General features: G+C 38.3%; 1 protein-coding gene across 1 annotated transcript in view; it reads right to left on the bottom strand.

Annotated features, from left to right (window-relative positions):
* The window catches only part of LOC129096850 (protein MTSS 1-like), a 49,536-nt gene extending 34,704 nt beyond the window's left edge, over positions 1-14,832 (bottom strand). Inside the window, exons 1-3 of the mRNA XM_054605530.1 lie at positions 14,761-14,832; positions 6,676-6,737; positions 4,635-4,708 (exon numbers count right to left, since the gene is read on the bottom strand). Coding sequence (XP_054461505.1) covers positions 4,635-4,708; positions 6,676-6,737; positions 14,761-14,832 — 208 coding nt within the window. The remainder of the gene's footprint in view (positions 1-4,634; positions 4,709-6,675; positions 6,738-14,760) is intronic.
* Positions 14,833-16,975: the final 2,143 nt, after the last annotated feature.

Consider the following 16,975-nt stretch of genomic DNA (forward strand, 5'->3'; position numbering starts at 1 on the left):
TCCAGGTGTAAAAAAACTCTTCAAGGATTCAACACAAGGTTTAGAGATGCGTTCAAGGTGAGGAGCTTCATAGTTCATCGTAGCCTCACACGGCGGTTTGTATGATTTCCGATGAAAAGCTACTCCTTGTTTTCAACAGTTGACCATTTCTTCTCGTTACATGCAAAAAGTATTTTCAATATAAACCTCGGTCTTCACAGAAAACTGGCTGAAAGATCGGCTTTTAGACATTTGTGTGAAATTGTCAATATTCCATTTTTTCTAGCAACACCTGAACGCACCACGAAGGAATCGTTTTCAAAATGATTATTGCAACTTTATTTCCTTGTGTACTGAAATGTTTCCTCTAACCTGACTCCTTTTCTCCTCCAATCATCTCTTCTTTCTCCTCTTCCTCTTCTTATTCCCTCTCTCACACAGTCTCACCCTTCCTTCCTTCCTTCCTTCCTTCCTTCCTTCCTTCCTTCCTTCCTTCCTTCCTTCCTTCCTTCCTTCCTTCCTTCCTTCCTTTATCCTCCTCTCCTCTTATCTCCTGCATATTTTCTTCTTTTCTCTCCTCTCTTGTCTGGAACTCCTTCCCTATTTATCTTCCCTTTTCCTTTTTCCTTCTCCCTCATCCTTGTCATGTCTCTCCCTCCTTTCTTCCTCCTCATCTCACTGAACTTTCCTTTCCCTCTCTTATCTCCTCACCCTCACCTCTCTGATCTCGTATACCCTCTCCTGCCTCCTCCTCGTCCTCCTCCTCCTCCTCCGAACGCTCCCTCTCCCTGACCTCATCTCCCTGAGCTTCCTCTCTTCCCTTCGTTTCACTCCCTTATCTCCTCACCCTCACCTCTCTCCTGCCTCCTCCTCCTCCTCCTCCTCCTCCTCCTCCTCCTCCTCCTCCTCCTCCTCCTCCTCCTCCTCCTCCTCCTCCTCCTCCTCCTCCGACCCAGTTACCAGGTGTTGACATATTGACACCCCCCCACCCCCCACCTGTCAAAGCAACAGCCGATCACCGGCCCTTTAAGGACGTAATTCTCCTCAGATGCAGGTTGCTATGGTAACTGTGGACAAGTATTTCTAGTATTACTAATCTTTAGATATTTAATGTTTTAATATGCAAACTATGCATTATCTTATTAAATATGTGCAAATGTACATATATTTGAAGACCATAAATCTAAACATTGGCTAAAGCCAAGTTTAAAATTCTTCTTTCATGTTGTTGACATATTAGAGTCAAAAGTTTCTACAGAGGGAATTCTAAATATCTCTTTGTATCACTTCATAAACCAGAAAATACTGTCAACAGCCATACAAAAATAAATGTTCTCCATGCTTTTAGTTATTAAATGTTGTATAAATCAGGCTATGAATGATATCTGAACAAACCCCTCTGTGTTAACCTTCAGAATATAGAGAGGAATGAAGCTGTAAAGTTTGGTGTATGTAAGAGCTACTGAAGTGGAGATTTATGGATCAGAGTCTGAGAAAAAACTCATTTAGAGAAAACGTCCTTTAAAGAAATGTTTAGTTAAATTACATACATGTTGAAGACTCTACAGGTAAATAGGGTAAAAAAAATAACTAATATATATCAACATAAAACTGACATTTTTTTGAAAGTTTTCTGAAATGTTATGTTCAAATATGCAAATGAGGCTTTAACTAATGGTAACTTCTGGTGAATTTAGCAGATATCTACACATGCAAATAGACACCTAAATGTGTATTTTGGATGTTTTCTTTCCACTAGTTTGAAAGAAGACATGTTAAGTAAGAAAAACAGACCAAGATCTTTTCCCTGTAGAGTCTCTCTTTAATCTGCAGAATGATAAACGACCATCATCCGTTACGAGGTGCCACTATTTGAGGATTTAGATGAGATGAGATGAGATATCGGATCTTTTGCTCACTGAATCCTGCAGTGATTTCCATCTTGTTGCCATGAGCACCAGCAGCAGCCGGCTGGACATGACAGCCAACAGCCTCCCTCCCCCTCCTCCATCCCTCCATCCATCTTTTTCCATCATCTCTCTCTCTCTCTCTCTCTCTCTCTCCCCATCGCCATCTGCCCTCCATCTTTCTCCTCTACCTGCTCTCCCTCCTCTCACATTAACCATCTTTCCCTCTCACATCCTCATCAATTCTAATCTGCCATTTCATCTGTTTTGGTCTAAATTCTGACACCCTTTTTATCAGCTCTATCATCTATGTCTCACCCTTAATCCCTCCTCCTCCTCTCTGATCATACTGTGTATACTGGTAGGAATGACTACTTCATTCAATAATTCAACACATCTGTCAGAGTTGACTCTCTGTCCGCAGGCCGAGGATTAGAACTCAAGATACAAAGTTCACAAATATTGCTTTAAGCCAGAAAGAAATATTTATCTGTGATGTTCACAAAGGTGTCATTTTTTAACTCTTAAAGGAACAATATTGATATTTGCCTCAAAAATCCATGAAATCAATTCTAACCTTTTAGGCCTGTGAACGTTTGTGAAGCAGTTTCTTCTGCGGCTGCACAAAAAATACAAAAAATCTATTGAAATTTTTAAACTGTTGATGTCCAATATTTATTTCCAAATATTGTTCTAAATTAATAATTGTGGTGCTGCAGAGATGTCCCGGCCTACACATCCTATTGTACAGACTTTGTTTGGTGCAGAAACCAACATAGTTTTAATGTTTTTCAATGAAAAAGAAAATAATGATAATATCATTAATCATATCGCAATTGCAATCCCAGACAAAATAATCACAATAAGACATTTTAAAAACATCCTTCAGCTCTAATTTCTACTCAAAAACGTCCCAGTGTTTCAGAATTATAAAGCCAAGATTGGAGGAAACTCTCAGATGTTTTCATTGGACCATTTTGAGGGTCTTGGTCCTCAGGTTGGAAGAACCAAGTCAAACATCACGCGTCAATTTACGCTTGTTTCATACATACATTTTAAAATAAACTTCCGTCTTCACAAGAAACTACCCAGTTGGGTTTAGGACACAAAACTATTTGGGATTCAGGAAAAGATGGTGAAATACTTAGTTAGCTTAAGAAAAAGATTGTGATATAAAAGAGTGTGGTTTGGGTTAAATAGCTTCGGAAGTGCCGTTCATTAAGTATATGACAAACTTATATAATTAAAGTTATTGAACATATAAACCCATCCACCACCCTGTGGGGGGTTTTCCGGTCTTTGCAATTCCACTTACATACAAATAGATTTTGTGGCATATCTACAAATTACACCTCTTTGTAGGTGTAGCTACGAACGTTGTACTACAACAGCCTGAGAAAAACTACCATCCTGGTTTCTGTCATTCTGTATCATAATATGTATTGTTATGTTGTCAATTTTTTTGAAATTCAAATTGAGAAATTAGTAATTAATAGCTCAAATCAAACACCTTAAACAAACAAAAAAAACCAGACCCGACGCCCTGACGTAGATAAATGTAGGGATTAATTCACTCTAAGAAACGCTGCTTGTGAAAAAAACCCAACCAACTAATTGTCAGCAAAACATTCTGTGTTGTCGGGGATCAGGTGTGGCTCCGCGAACCTCTAATTGTCCCAACAGTTGGTGAAGGAAACCAATAATTCTACACAAAGCTCTGCTCCAGGTGTAACAGCTATACACACACACACACACACACACACACACACACACACACACACACACACACACACACACACACACACACACACACACACACACACACACACACACACACACACACACACACACACACACAAAAACACACACAGAGTCAATTACAGAGCGAATGTGACCCAGAGCTCTCGAATCATCGTGGCGTTGACTGATTGTTTCCTCGGCTACTGTTGTCGTTGTGACAGCGAGTCAACTCGACAGGAAGCTAGCCTACATCCCACTGTGGACGGACACACACACACACAAATACACACACACAGTCATCCTTAAAGGTAAAGTTTCCCAAAACAAAACAGACAGAATCCATGAATGACTGGAGTAACTTAGAACGGTTACCATGGAGATCAAACACTGAGCTGCCCGTCAAAGCTTCCTGCTTCATCTAATCAATCCAGGAAGTGGCCTCTATTGATGTTTTACAGTCTGGAGATCAGGAAAGACAGCCACCTCTGATCGTTTGTCAATAATGGAGAACGTACAAATCAATAGAAAAACGTGCAAACTGCTTCACCGCAATAACAACAACACGGATCACCGAGACCTGCGGCTGTTTTCTGTGATTGACGATCACAAATCACAGAGAAAGAGTCCACCATCATCGGCGTATTGGTTTGTAATCCAGGTCGTCTATCAGCATAAAGTCTGGATGACATTGTTACTAAGTAAAATGAAATGACACAAACTTTAACCAAAGTACCTGAAACAACCTTCACTTATAACAATATCCAAACTGTCCCTTTAAGCTTCGTCCACAACAGTTTAAATTTATGATCAGAAAACAGCTTTGAGAGAAACCAAAACAAAACTTGTTTTCACAAAATTTGTGAAAACACACACACACACACACACACACACACACACACACACACACACACACACACACACACACACACACACACACACACACACACACACACACACACACACACACACACAAACAAAAACACAAACACACACACACTGCCACTGTACCTCGACTGTTGTTCGCCAGGTCGGCCACCTTCTGAAAGGCGTCCAGGAAGGCTGCTACCGCGACGACCGTCGTCCTGGGAGACAAAAAGAGCGAAGGTTTGGACGTGGAGGAGAAATCCTATAAAATAGCATTTCTAAAATTGGCACAATTAATCGAATATTAATCGTGATCACAGACATCAGTTCTGAAGCAAATAATGTTTATAAGATGTATTGACTATTTAAGACAGCTGACAAAGAAAATGTATTGATTCAGTTTTGATTGATGAATCAATGTGACACATTGTCTGATGGTTTCAGCTCTTCAGACTTTTTTGTCTGTTTCGTATGCAGATTGGACACATTGAGTTACTTGAATGCAAGTTAAATGTTTGCAGACACCACTTTGACTTTTTGTTTCTGTATTTTTTACATTTTATAGCCTTATTGATCCAAAAAGTACTATCAGTATCTTTATGGTTTTGACAGGTTTAGAGCCGCACAATTAATTGAATATGAAAGATTTTAGCTTCTTGTTATTGAGCTTGATGGTTAAAGTGTGTACTCCGCTCGTAGAAAACGCCACTGGAAATCAAATCAAGCACTTCCTAAACTGACAGACGACCACCAGGGAGGGGCCATCCAGATGTTTCGGTTCCACTTTTGGGGGGCTGTCATATACTGAACATAAATAAACCTGCTAAACACCAGGTTTTATATCATTTCTCATCTTGTTTGCATCTATTCTACCAAATGTTTCCTGCCATCACGTCCTCCTCTAATATGTAACTGAACACACTTGACTACAATAATATCATTTTGGGAGTTTACATTGATCTTTATAAGTATATAAGCAAGTTTCAAGTTTGATTTTTAATATTGTACTGTACTGAAATCAATGACAGTAAAATGTGCAACAGTAATGTTATGGCTCTTTAAATCTCAGACACGGAAGCCCTGATGTGTGTGTGTGTGTGTGTGTGTGTGTGTGTGTGTGTGTGTGTGTGTGTGTGTGTGTGTGTGTGTGTGTGTGTGTGTGTGTGTTGTGGAGGAAGAGGAGGAGAGTTTGTTATCAGCTGTGACCTCTGGTGACCTCTGGCCCAGAGCAGAATCTCTGGAGGCCGCTGCTGATCCATCGCACCGATAACGACTTTATGGTGGCATCATTAATCTCTGCCAGCCACACACAAGGTTAATTGAGTTGTGCATATGTGTGTCTCTCTCTGTGTGTGTGTGTGTGTGTGTGTGTGTGTGTGTGTGTGTGTGTGTGTGTGTGTGTGTGTGTGTGTGTGTGTGTGTGTGTGTCACTGCGACAGAACAGGAGAGGTTAGGCTGACATTTAAACACCTAATGAAGCCGTCTGATTGGATTTTCATGAGCTCAGGTGACACAGACCCTCAACATGTGTGTTTGTGTGTGTGTGTGTGTGTGTGTGTGTGTGTGTGTGTGTGTGTGTGTGTGTGTGTGTGTGTGTGTGTGTGTGTGTGTGTGTGTGTGTGTGTGTTCATACTTCCTGTGCACACATTTCCATTTTAATGGTTTGCAACAAGTCGTAAACATCACTGCTGGAGGTTTGGTTTTGTGTCATTCTTTTCGTCATTGACAACCAAAATAAAAACAATTTTTGCATGCAATTTTGAAAATACAAAAAGTTGACTTTTCTATTAAAATCATTTAGTTATTCTGTGTGCTTTTCTCTTTATTTATATATATATATATATATATATATATATATTTACTAATGTTTCTTAGTGAAGCGAAATTATTTTTTTATCCGATTACTCCGTAAACAATGCCACAATTGCCAGATTACTAAAATAATCAATAGCTGCAGCCCTACAGAAAACAAAAACAAATACAGGGACATAAAAATGACCAATATCTCAAAATAAGCTGATGTTTAATTTGATTGTTTGATTTTGATACTATTGGAGATACATTGGCCTTTTACTGATGCAGTAGTTGCATATTCCACAAAAAAGTGTCTTTGTATTCTGTGTTGATTAATGTGTTTATTTCTATTGCGTGATATGAAAGTAGCTTTGTCTGTGACTGTTCTTACCTGAGCTGTGACTGCAGCTTGCTGGCTTTGCTGATGAAGTCGTCCCAGACGGGATAACTGCCCTGAGGAGGAAAACAGTTAGAGAATTAATTCACATAAAGAACTTGAATCACACACAGAGATATGCAGCAGTAAACGTACAAACATGGAGTATTAATCTTATTATTGTAGACGTTTTGATCTTATTTCAAATAGTTGCTTAAACCAAAACAAACTGTATTTAATGTGGATTGATTTTGTCTGAAAAAAAACCTTCAATGAGGTCAGAATCATGCATCAGGTCAGCGTCTCACTGGGAGTTATGGGGCTGTAACTTTTGATAACCACTGGTATCAGACCATCAATAATCTATAATGTAATAATTTGCTTTTTCCTTTCACGTTCATTTACGTTAAATTACATTTCACTTATTTAAATCTGGTCAGGCCCGACCAAAACACATAAATCCAGAGCATCGATGCAGCAGCGAGCCAGCGGACAACAAGGAGACGGATCAATACGTCGATACAAACGCCCCCGTCCACCCCAGCATGTCCAGAGGAAGCGAAACAAGCGCTCCCCCCCCCAACCAAAACCAGGACTTGTGTCCACTGACTGGGTTCAACATGAGATGTCCCCTGATGTTTTCAGGGGCGGGTGGGGATCTTTTTTTTTATTATTTTTACTGCAGTGAAGCATCTTCACTCAGTGGATTCTGTAGTGTGGACTCAGAATGGATGAATAAAATACTTTACACCCATTTTCAAAAACACTGCAAGAATCCTAGAATTAAAACACGCTTTTAATAATCATATATAATAAACTTAAAGATGGGAATTTTTCTCAATAAAATACCAGAAAGCAACAGCCTGAAACAAAGATCATGGAGGTGAATCAACACATCACTGCTGTTGTTTTTATGGTATTTTATTAATGCATTTTGTAATTGTGCCACTGTAAAGCTCTACAAAAAGAAATAAAGATGACTAGTACACAATTTATCTAAAAGTATTCAACAGTATGTAACTTTGTGTACTTTTATGGAGCTGCTTTTTCAAGGTTTATACTTAGACTCATGTATGGATTGTGTTCCTAACAAAATCAATTCCCCGTCAGAAGTTTCAGAGATGTGATGTTGAATTTTGAGACATTATGTTTGTGTTAAAGGATTAAATACGGATGTCTGCATTATATTCATAAAATAACACAGAACGAACATGAAAAAAAATGCATACATGTATCCTTCAGGACTGCGTTAGCAAGGTTTTGCTAAACATCAAAGTCTTTTTCTCTTAAATGTATGACTTTATAATTCCAAATAATATTCAGATTTATTTTTATTGTAAATTTGTGAGTTTTTCCTCATGAATTTGCCATTTTAATGTCAGAAATTCAGAGTTTTATGAGAATATTATCCCCCTCCTGGGCTCCATTTTTGTTTCCCTACAATAAATACCCTTTCATATAGAGGACCTTGGATTGTATCGGCCATTTCTGAGCCGATTTCTTCATGTCCCGTATACAAAAGGACTAATAACTGATTCAGGTAATATGAGTATTGTATCCAGACTTTCTCTGCTCCTGTAGAAAGCTGCACTCTGTGGGCGTCGCCCTTTGTCAGCGTCATCATCGTCATCACCATCATCCTCCCTCTTTCTCTAACTAGGCTGAGGCTGGGTGCGTTCAGCCTTGATCCGCGATGTGAGAGCGATGCCCGGCGCCATCGCCTGGCTACCGTTGCTGTGGTTACGCTGCTGCTGCTGCAGAAGGGGGCTTCAGCGAGAGGGAGGATATTGTATGGAGGGGAGGGGAGGGTCACACGTGCATGCATCCTCACCCAAACACATTTCTCTGTGTCACCCATTTCAGATTTCTTTGTTTCTCTTTCACATTCAACACAAATATATTATTTGTTCTTCTTTTTTCCTCTACATTATATATATATATATATATATATAAATATATACACCACATCTCATTACATCCTCTCTCTCTCTCTCTCTCTCTCTTTCTCTTTCAAACACACCGAGGCGAGGGCGAGGGCCGCTGCATCAATCAGTCACTGAGGACATAAATTGTCACCGTGGCAACAACCGGAGGCAGCAGCAGCAGCAGCCGGTCCTCCAGGAATCCTCCCCTCTGTTTGTTTGGCTCTGTGAGCGACTGCAAAGGCTATAAAACAAGAAATCCCCTGGTTGTTTCCTCCTCATCGCCGATCCTGTCAGATAATAATAATAATAATAATAATAATAATAATAATAATAATAATAATAATAATAATAATAATAATAATAATGTGATTCCAGAGGAAATGACTGAATGTTTTTGCATCCAGAGATCATTTCCTCCTGTGAGGCTTTTGAAGCATCTACCTGCTCTAAAGGTCTCCAGGTGGATGAGACCGGGATGTTTAGTCCTAAATATCTAGAACATAATGGTGCACATCTTTGTGGATTTGTCATTGGATGAATGTCAGGCAGGTAGATAAAGAGAAATTCGACTAGAAGCATTTAGATGTTGCTATAATGAAACAAGAAAAACATCTGTCATGTGTTCAGAGACCAGCAGGTGAATTGGACCTTAAAGGAATAATTTGACATATTGGGAAATGTGTGTATTTATTTTCTTGCTGCGAGTTACATAAAAGGATTGATATCAGTCTCCACAGAGTCTGTGTGGTTAACATGCAGCTTAGCATAAAGACTGGAAAGAGAACTAAACTAACTAAAGCTCAGTAATTAACAACTTGTGTCTCCTTTGTTTGTTTCGTACAAAAAAACTGAGGTGTAAAAACGTCAAGTCGTGGTTTTACATGACTCTAATGTGACGGACTGTCGGCCGGGAAACAGTCGCCGTTTGGATCAGAGCAGGGCTAGCTGTTTCAGTCAGTGTTTATTTATTAAATGAACTGTATTAAAATGGTTTACTGATGATCAGATGTAGTATAATTGATAAAAACATTCAGCAAAACAAATGAATGTTATTTTGTTATTGTTTTGTAGTATATAACTTTTGAATGATAATCTTTCCCCTTCAATACCTCACATGAACACGTCAAAAGAGTTTGGACTATGAACAATCGTTATCGTAGCGAATTCCACCTCTTAAAATCCAACAAACTGCACTTCAGAGCAGAAAAAGTCAGCCAACAAACAAAAAAACAACAAAGTGACCCATTTGGCCGAGGCGCCAAAGCCAACGCAAGCAGCGGCTCTGTCCGTGATGTTTCCATGACGACACTGATACGCAGCAGCCAGCCCACAAAAAAAAAGAGAGGGACCAGGATTATTTTAGCTCAGAGGTGATTAAGACGACGGCTCAGTCCGAGATAAATGGTGATTAGCATTCAGCTAATACGCTCAGAGGCATTACTTTAACGGCACACAGTCACAGCGGGGCCTTGAACTCAGCAGCACCAAGGTTAAAAAAAGAGTTTTCTTTTTAAGTTAGCGTCACAGTGGGATTCACACAATTCATCACAATGAACTCTGCTTCCTGTCTATTGTCTGACTCTCACAGGAAGAACTGGAAGGCTGTTTTTTGATCTCAAAGCTGCGTCACATCCACCACCTTTTTATCTACAAACCCATTTCACAGCCAGAAAGCTGCTCCTTTCTAACTAGGTTTTCAATCTGCGAATGTAAATGTCAAATTAATTCAATTTAAATTGCAGTGATTCTCTCAGAAAATAACATTTTAATCAATCTGAAATTACAGAGATTTTCATTTTAGCCCATTTGTCCATCTATTCATTATCTGGGCTGAACTTTCTCCCAGAACCAACCGAACAATCCAAGTTAAACATGTCTGGATGCATGAAAGATATTTGCAAAGACATCTGTTCACAAACACTGGCAGATGTCATAAATTGGGTGTGCAAAGTATGCGAAGTATAATTTGAGCTTCATCTCCAAAATGCTGAAAGAATTTGTGAATTCAACAATTAGTAAGCTCATTTGGATAATTTGTTAAAGTTATTTATAGAGAAACCAGATTCTTGTTACCAGACTGACTGTATAAAACATCGATATGATCTCAGGTTTCTCCTCACTAGTGGCAGAAAGTCATTTTAATGCATTCAAAGATGCAAATCATGTTCCAAACCTTCAGTTCAGTTTCTATTCAACGAGGGGAAAACAGTTCTCCTCCAGGGGAAGAACATGCAGATCGGTTCCACTTAAGCGGATCAACAGTAATATGTCGAGGATTTAACCAGCAACACAGTGATGGTGAACAGCAGACACACACACATTCACATACTGTATACACAACATGAACACAAATACAACACAGAGAGGAGGAAATGATACAAAATAAAAGACAAAATAAAAGACCTGGGCTGGTGGACTGCAAGGATTTAAGGTCATTTTACAGGTTTCTAGCAAGCTTGTGTGTGGGATTTTCAAAATAAAATAGTTGTATGTTTAGGGGATTGAATAACATAATGTTATTCATGATTAATGCAGATTATATAATTAACTGGATTAACTGCTTAACTGTTCTGTCAATAAAATGTCAGAAAATTGTGACATTCCCATAAACGTGTTTTGTGATGTTACAGTGACCTTTAAGCACCGAATTCAAATCAGTTCATAGTTGAGACAAAAGTTCCAAACAGGCAGAAACATATGGCTTCTGAAAGGTGAAGCTAATGCCGTAAAGTGTCTCAAAGCTGCATTCTCTCTCCTGTCCATCAGGGGGCGACTCCTCTGGTTGTATAGAAGTCTATGAGAAAATGACTCTACTTCTCTCTTGATTTATTCCCTCAGTAAACATTGTAAACATGAGTTTATGGTCTCAATCTCTAGTTTCAAGTCTTCTTCAATACAGCATGATGTTCATTTAGTAAATGATGCTCCATTTAGAGTCAAACAGACCATAAAGCAGGGGATGCTTTAGGGCGGGGCTACACACTGATTGACAGGTCGACACCACTACCAAATATGGTTGCTCCTGTTCACTGGTTGCAAAAAACCAAGATGGCGACGGCCAAAACGCAAACTCGAGGCTTCAAAACCGTAGTCCACAAAATAATCTATGACCTCAAACGATAACGCCACTTCTTATATACAGTCTGTGGGTCTAATTGGACATTTGTGCCAAATTTGATGTTTGATTTAAGAGATAATATGCTCTTAACGAGAATAGGACAGACATAACAATGCTTTAGATAGTCCAATCTGAGTGTTAAAAATGTCGTTTATCCATCCGTTCTTTAAATAAAATGGAAACAAGGAAGAATTTAGTACCAAAGCTGGGTTCTTACATGAGAAGCCCCGTGTTATGGGTTATTAAATTCCTGCAGTGGAAAAGTGCCAATACTCTTTTATTTCCTCTCTACACAAAGTAAAAAACAACAACCGTATTATTAAAAGCAAACAAGCAGGCGTTTTAGCTTCATTAACCCGGCGGTTCTAATGTTTCCTCATTGTTTATCTCTACTCTAACATGAGGATCAGAAGCTGAATGTAGGAGACAATCAGAAGCAGCAGACTGGAGTCTCTCCTCTCTCCACCTACACATGTTCACGCTAACAAGGGAAAACCTGCATCTGGCTGTCTGACAGTCACCTGTATGAATTAAACATCAGGCCGGGGGCTGCTCTTCACATTATACAGTCTGCCATCAAAGAGGAAGAAATAAGAATTACATTACACCATGAACACACACTGTAGTTTATTTCTACTGAATCCCATATAAACCCTCCTGCTGCCACAAAAACTCCCTAAAGCACCAAATGCGTATCCATGCGCCGCTGAAAGTAGTCCCCAACAAAAAACACCACTTCCCCCTGTTTGCTGGTTGAGAAAATTACAATTTACGACTTTAGTATTTGTAAAAGATTGGATAAGCTCGTCTTTAGTAAGAATAAACGGGTTTGGAAGACAGGAAGTCAGAAAGCATTGAGAGACAAACTTCACCAAAACGGAAATAAAAAATGGTGACATTGTAAGTTTCTGCAAAAAAACCCAGTAATCATTGAATGTTGATGTTTCTTAACCAAAAATATGTTCTTCGTAACACACTTGCAGGGAAGCACAGTTACCAGTGGTAACATCGTAAATCGATTGGTTTGGTTTAGGAAAACAAAAACTACTTGGTTAAGATAAGAAAAAAGATCATGCTTTCTGTTAAATCATAGCGTAAATAAAGAACAAAGACTTTCTAGCGTAAAGTAGACGTAGACTTTTGGTTTAACACAGTGGTCTCCTGGGTGAAAGTCCTGTGTTTGTTTGACCCGTACATCACCAATAAATTGACTTTCTCGCTCGTTAAACTCGTTATTAATCATAGTACGTAACTCTCAATGAAGCTTAATATACTTTTTTTTCATGGGATTTGTTTACAATAAGAAAAATATAGAACAAAACAAGCCTTATATTCTTAAAGTACAAACTAACAAACAGTATATATATATATATGTAGTTAAAATGAGCTGGTTGTGCTTTTTTAGATGGTCACTGTTTTATGAATAAAACACTAAAAGCATCGCTCTGCTTCACATTCATGATGCAGCTCGTCTCTGCAGCAGCCATGTTTGTGAACGCAGCAGATTAGAAAAGAAGGTGTGAACCCGAACAAGCATATGAGGAGAAAAAAGAAAAGAGTGTGGTAGCGTTTGATTCGTCAACGTGCATCTCTAAGAGCCGGAGCTCGTTACAGTGTTTTTTATAAAGAGATGAAAACTAAACGCCACTGAAACATGAAGACTCACATGAGGAGAGGAAGAGAAAAGGACGGGAGAGAGGGGAGAGAAAGACGAGGAAGAGGAGGAGGTGAAGGGCAATGGGAGAGGACACAAAGGAGGAAGGAGAGGAGGAGGGATAAAAAGAAACTAGAGGAAACGAAAGCAAACTGAGGGAGAAAGAAAAACGCACAGAACAGGAACAAGGAAGGATGTTGAGATAATGCTGAAAAGAAGAAAGGAAATGAGGGAGGAGGAGAGGAGGAGGAGAGGAAGGAGAGGAGTAGGAAGTAAAAAAGAAGAGGAGGAGACATGTAAAGGTAGAATAAGATGAAAAGAGGAGGAGGAGGGTGTGACAGATCTCCCAGACCTCCCTTTGTGAACCAAACCACCACACCTGTTAGAAACCACCTGTCTGCTATGACATCACCACAGAAACAGGTGTGTGTGTGTGTGTGTGTGTGTGTGTGTGTGTGTGTGTGTGTGTGTGTGTGTGTGTGTGTGTGTGTGTGTGTGTGTGTGTGTGGGGGGTGCCCCTCCCCCCACACACACAGGTTACATTACTTGTGAGGAAACTACACTCACACACATAAACTGAAACCTAAACCTCAACTTAACCCAGAGTTTAGTTTAACACCAAACCTGAAACAGTCTGAATCACAAAGTATATATATACAAACATATATATACACACATATATATATATATATATATATATATACATATATACATATATAAAACACACTGGAGAAACAAAGAAGTAACTGTCTTACAGGAAAAAGATCTCATGATCTAGTTCAATTCTTATACTATTGATCGACGATGTTGTAATTGTATTATGTTGTTCATTCTGAACACCTCTCTCCTGAAGGTTTCTTCCTTTTTTGCCATTAAAAGGTATTTTTTTTAATTACAAACTGAGTAAAACAGTTGATGTTTTCCAAAATGTAAAAATGATAAATTTGGAGCAGACCTCCTCAATTATCTAGAAAGGTAAATTTAGCATTTTTATGAATTATTGTTTATAGATAAGCAGTTTTTTCTGGGTGTCAGGTCCCATCTGTTAGATTATCCCTCTCATAAACACATACATACATCAGATAATAGACTCTAGTTTCTTTTGTCATTCATCCTGTGAACGTTAGTATCTTTGTGGTTTCCAGGATGAAGATGCTTTACAGGTTTTATTCTATTCTTTTTGGAGAAAGCTGCAGGCGTTCACATCCTTAAAATGAAGCCTGAACACACCCACTTTACCCTCCTCCCTCCTCCTCCTCCTCCTCCTGGTAATTAACACATTAATGATAAAGCCTGGACATGTCAGATGAGATAACAAACACAATGCATTTTACAATAGTGTGATGCAGCAGGGAGATGCTGTCAGGTGAGCATCATTAACATGTGATGATCCTTCATGGTACCTTCATGTCTCCTATGACGGTCTGGAACAGCCCCCCCAGCGCGCTGCACTCCCTCTCCATCACCGTCTCCATCTTCAGCTGGACCAACAGGAATACAGAACCAAACTCTCTCAGTCCATCAATGAAGAGGCAGGAAACAAATGAATCAAGAGAGAGTAAAAAAAAAAGGTGAGGCTGGGTGTGGGTGGGGGTGAGAAGGCTCAGCTGGAGGAGACCAGGATGGAGGTTAGTTCCCAGCAGAGTGGTCCCATGTCTGCGGGAGAAGAGCGCACACAGCCGGACACAGAGACGCAGAGGACCGACTCTACACGGAGCTGCTCCACTGGCTCTGGCTCTCGGGGACGCGCAGGGAGAGACGTGAACGCGCGTCCACTTGGCCCCGCCTTCAGCTGAAGAAGCTTTTTTTTTTGTTAATGGAAAAAGAGAGGATGATATAAAATACAATTAAGGTATTGGACAGTGGAAGGATTATACAGGGATAAAAATAAATAATCCATAATAATCAAAAGGCTTGAAATATAAAAATGTGTAAGATAGAGAAATACAATAATAAGAAATGTCAATTATATTAGGAAGGAAAAGATCAATTAAATAATGAAAAAATGTCATGATGAATATATAGGAAAAATGAATTAAAACATAAGTGTTGTGTGTCATAGAAAGGACCAACATTATAATGTTAGATACGTTAATGGTTCAGTGATATATCGTTCTTGTCTTCTTTTCTGCATATTCTGTCACAATATACTTTCTTTAAGTTTTTTTTAATATATTTAAAAGATAAATATAATAGAAAACATTATAAAATAAGTATATAATTGGAAAGAAAAATTATAAAATACACATGAAATAAAAAAATATGTAAGAGAGAGAAATACAATAATAAGAAATATTAATTATATTAGGAAGGAAAAGATCATACATGTTTTAGAAATTGAATAATGAAAAATGTCATGATGAATATATAGGAAAAATGAATTAAAACATAAGTGTTGTGTATCATAGAAAGGACCAAAATTATAATGTTAGATAAGTTAATGGTTCAGTGATATATCTTTCTTGTCTTCTTTTCTGCATATTCTGTAACAATGTACTTTCTTTACGTTTTTTTTTTATATATTTAAAAGATAAATATAATGGAAAACATTATAAAATAAGTATATAATTGGAAAGAAAAATTATAAAATACACATGAAATAAAATAAAATTCATTGATCTGTAAAACGGTATTTTTTAGGAATTAAAGGGGAAATAAATGCTTCACTGCCTTGTTGACATTCAACTTTACCCTTTAAAAGTACATTATTACAAACTGAGTGAAACTGTGAGATGTATAATTTGTTTTTAATTAGTTTTTTAATTTGGAAAAGATAAAGTTTGGATGTTTTTCTGGATATTTTAGATTTGTATACTTTCACAGGATTGGAGAAGCAGGATTTCCGGCACATGCATGTAGAAGGAAAAGTCCCATATTTTCCCATGTTGGGATGAAGATGATTCATTATTGAAAGTCCTTGTTTCCCAGTTTAAATAAAAGGCCTTTACTGTGTGATTTCCCAGCATCCCCTTACTGTGTGATAGATATTTAAAACTACATCGCCACCTAGTGAGTATTTCTCTGAACTGTTTGGGAAAAGATCAAGATCAAGTTGAAGACGAGAAGAGGATAAAACAGAAGAAAACTACCAACTCCTAAAGGTAAATAACAAATGTTAAAGGTCAAAACTGTGAACTGAGGACATTTAATCACCCCTCCATTATGTGGTTTTTTTTCGATACACACACACACACACACACACACACACACACATATATATATATATATATATATATATATATATATATAAAAGTCTCCACATTCATGAGCCTAAAAACCAATGAAAGAAGACAGTAGAAGTACATATTTAGTTGTTTTCTAGTATGTTAAATTAGATTATTAGCTGATGAAAGTTTCAGTCTGAAGTTCAGTCTTCTTCATAAGAACAAGAGCCACAGATTCAAAGAGACACATGTCTGGTCATTTTGTGTCTCTTTTTATTTGTTTTTTGTTGTCTTTGTTGTCGTTATTCGTTGCTTTAGCCTGTTTTGTGTCTCTTTCTTTACTTTTAATCTATTTGTAGCTGTTTTGTGTTTTATTTTGGTTGTTCTGCATCTTTTTGTAGTCGTTTTGTGTCTCTTTTTGCTGTTTTGCATGTTTTTTTGTTTGTTTTATATA

Source organism: Anoplopoma fimbria, chromosome 10 (genome assembly GCF_027596085.1).
Source record: "Anoplopoma fimbria isolate UVic2021 breed Golden Eagle Sablefish chromosome 10, Afim_UVic_2022, whole genome shotgun sequence".
In the NCBI taxonomy this organism is placed as follows: Eukaryota; Metazoa; Chordata; class Actinopteri; order Perciformes; family Anoplopomatidae; genus Anoplopoma; species Anoplopoma fimbria.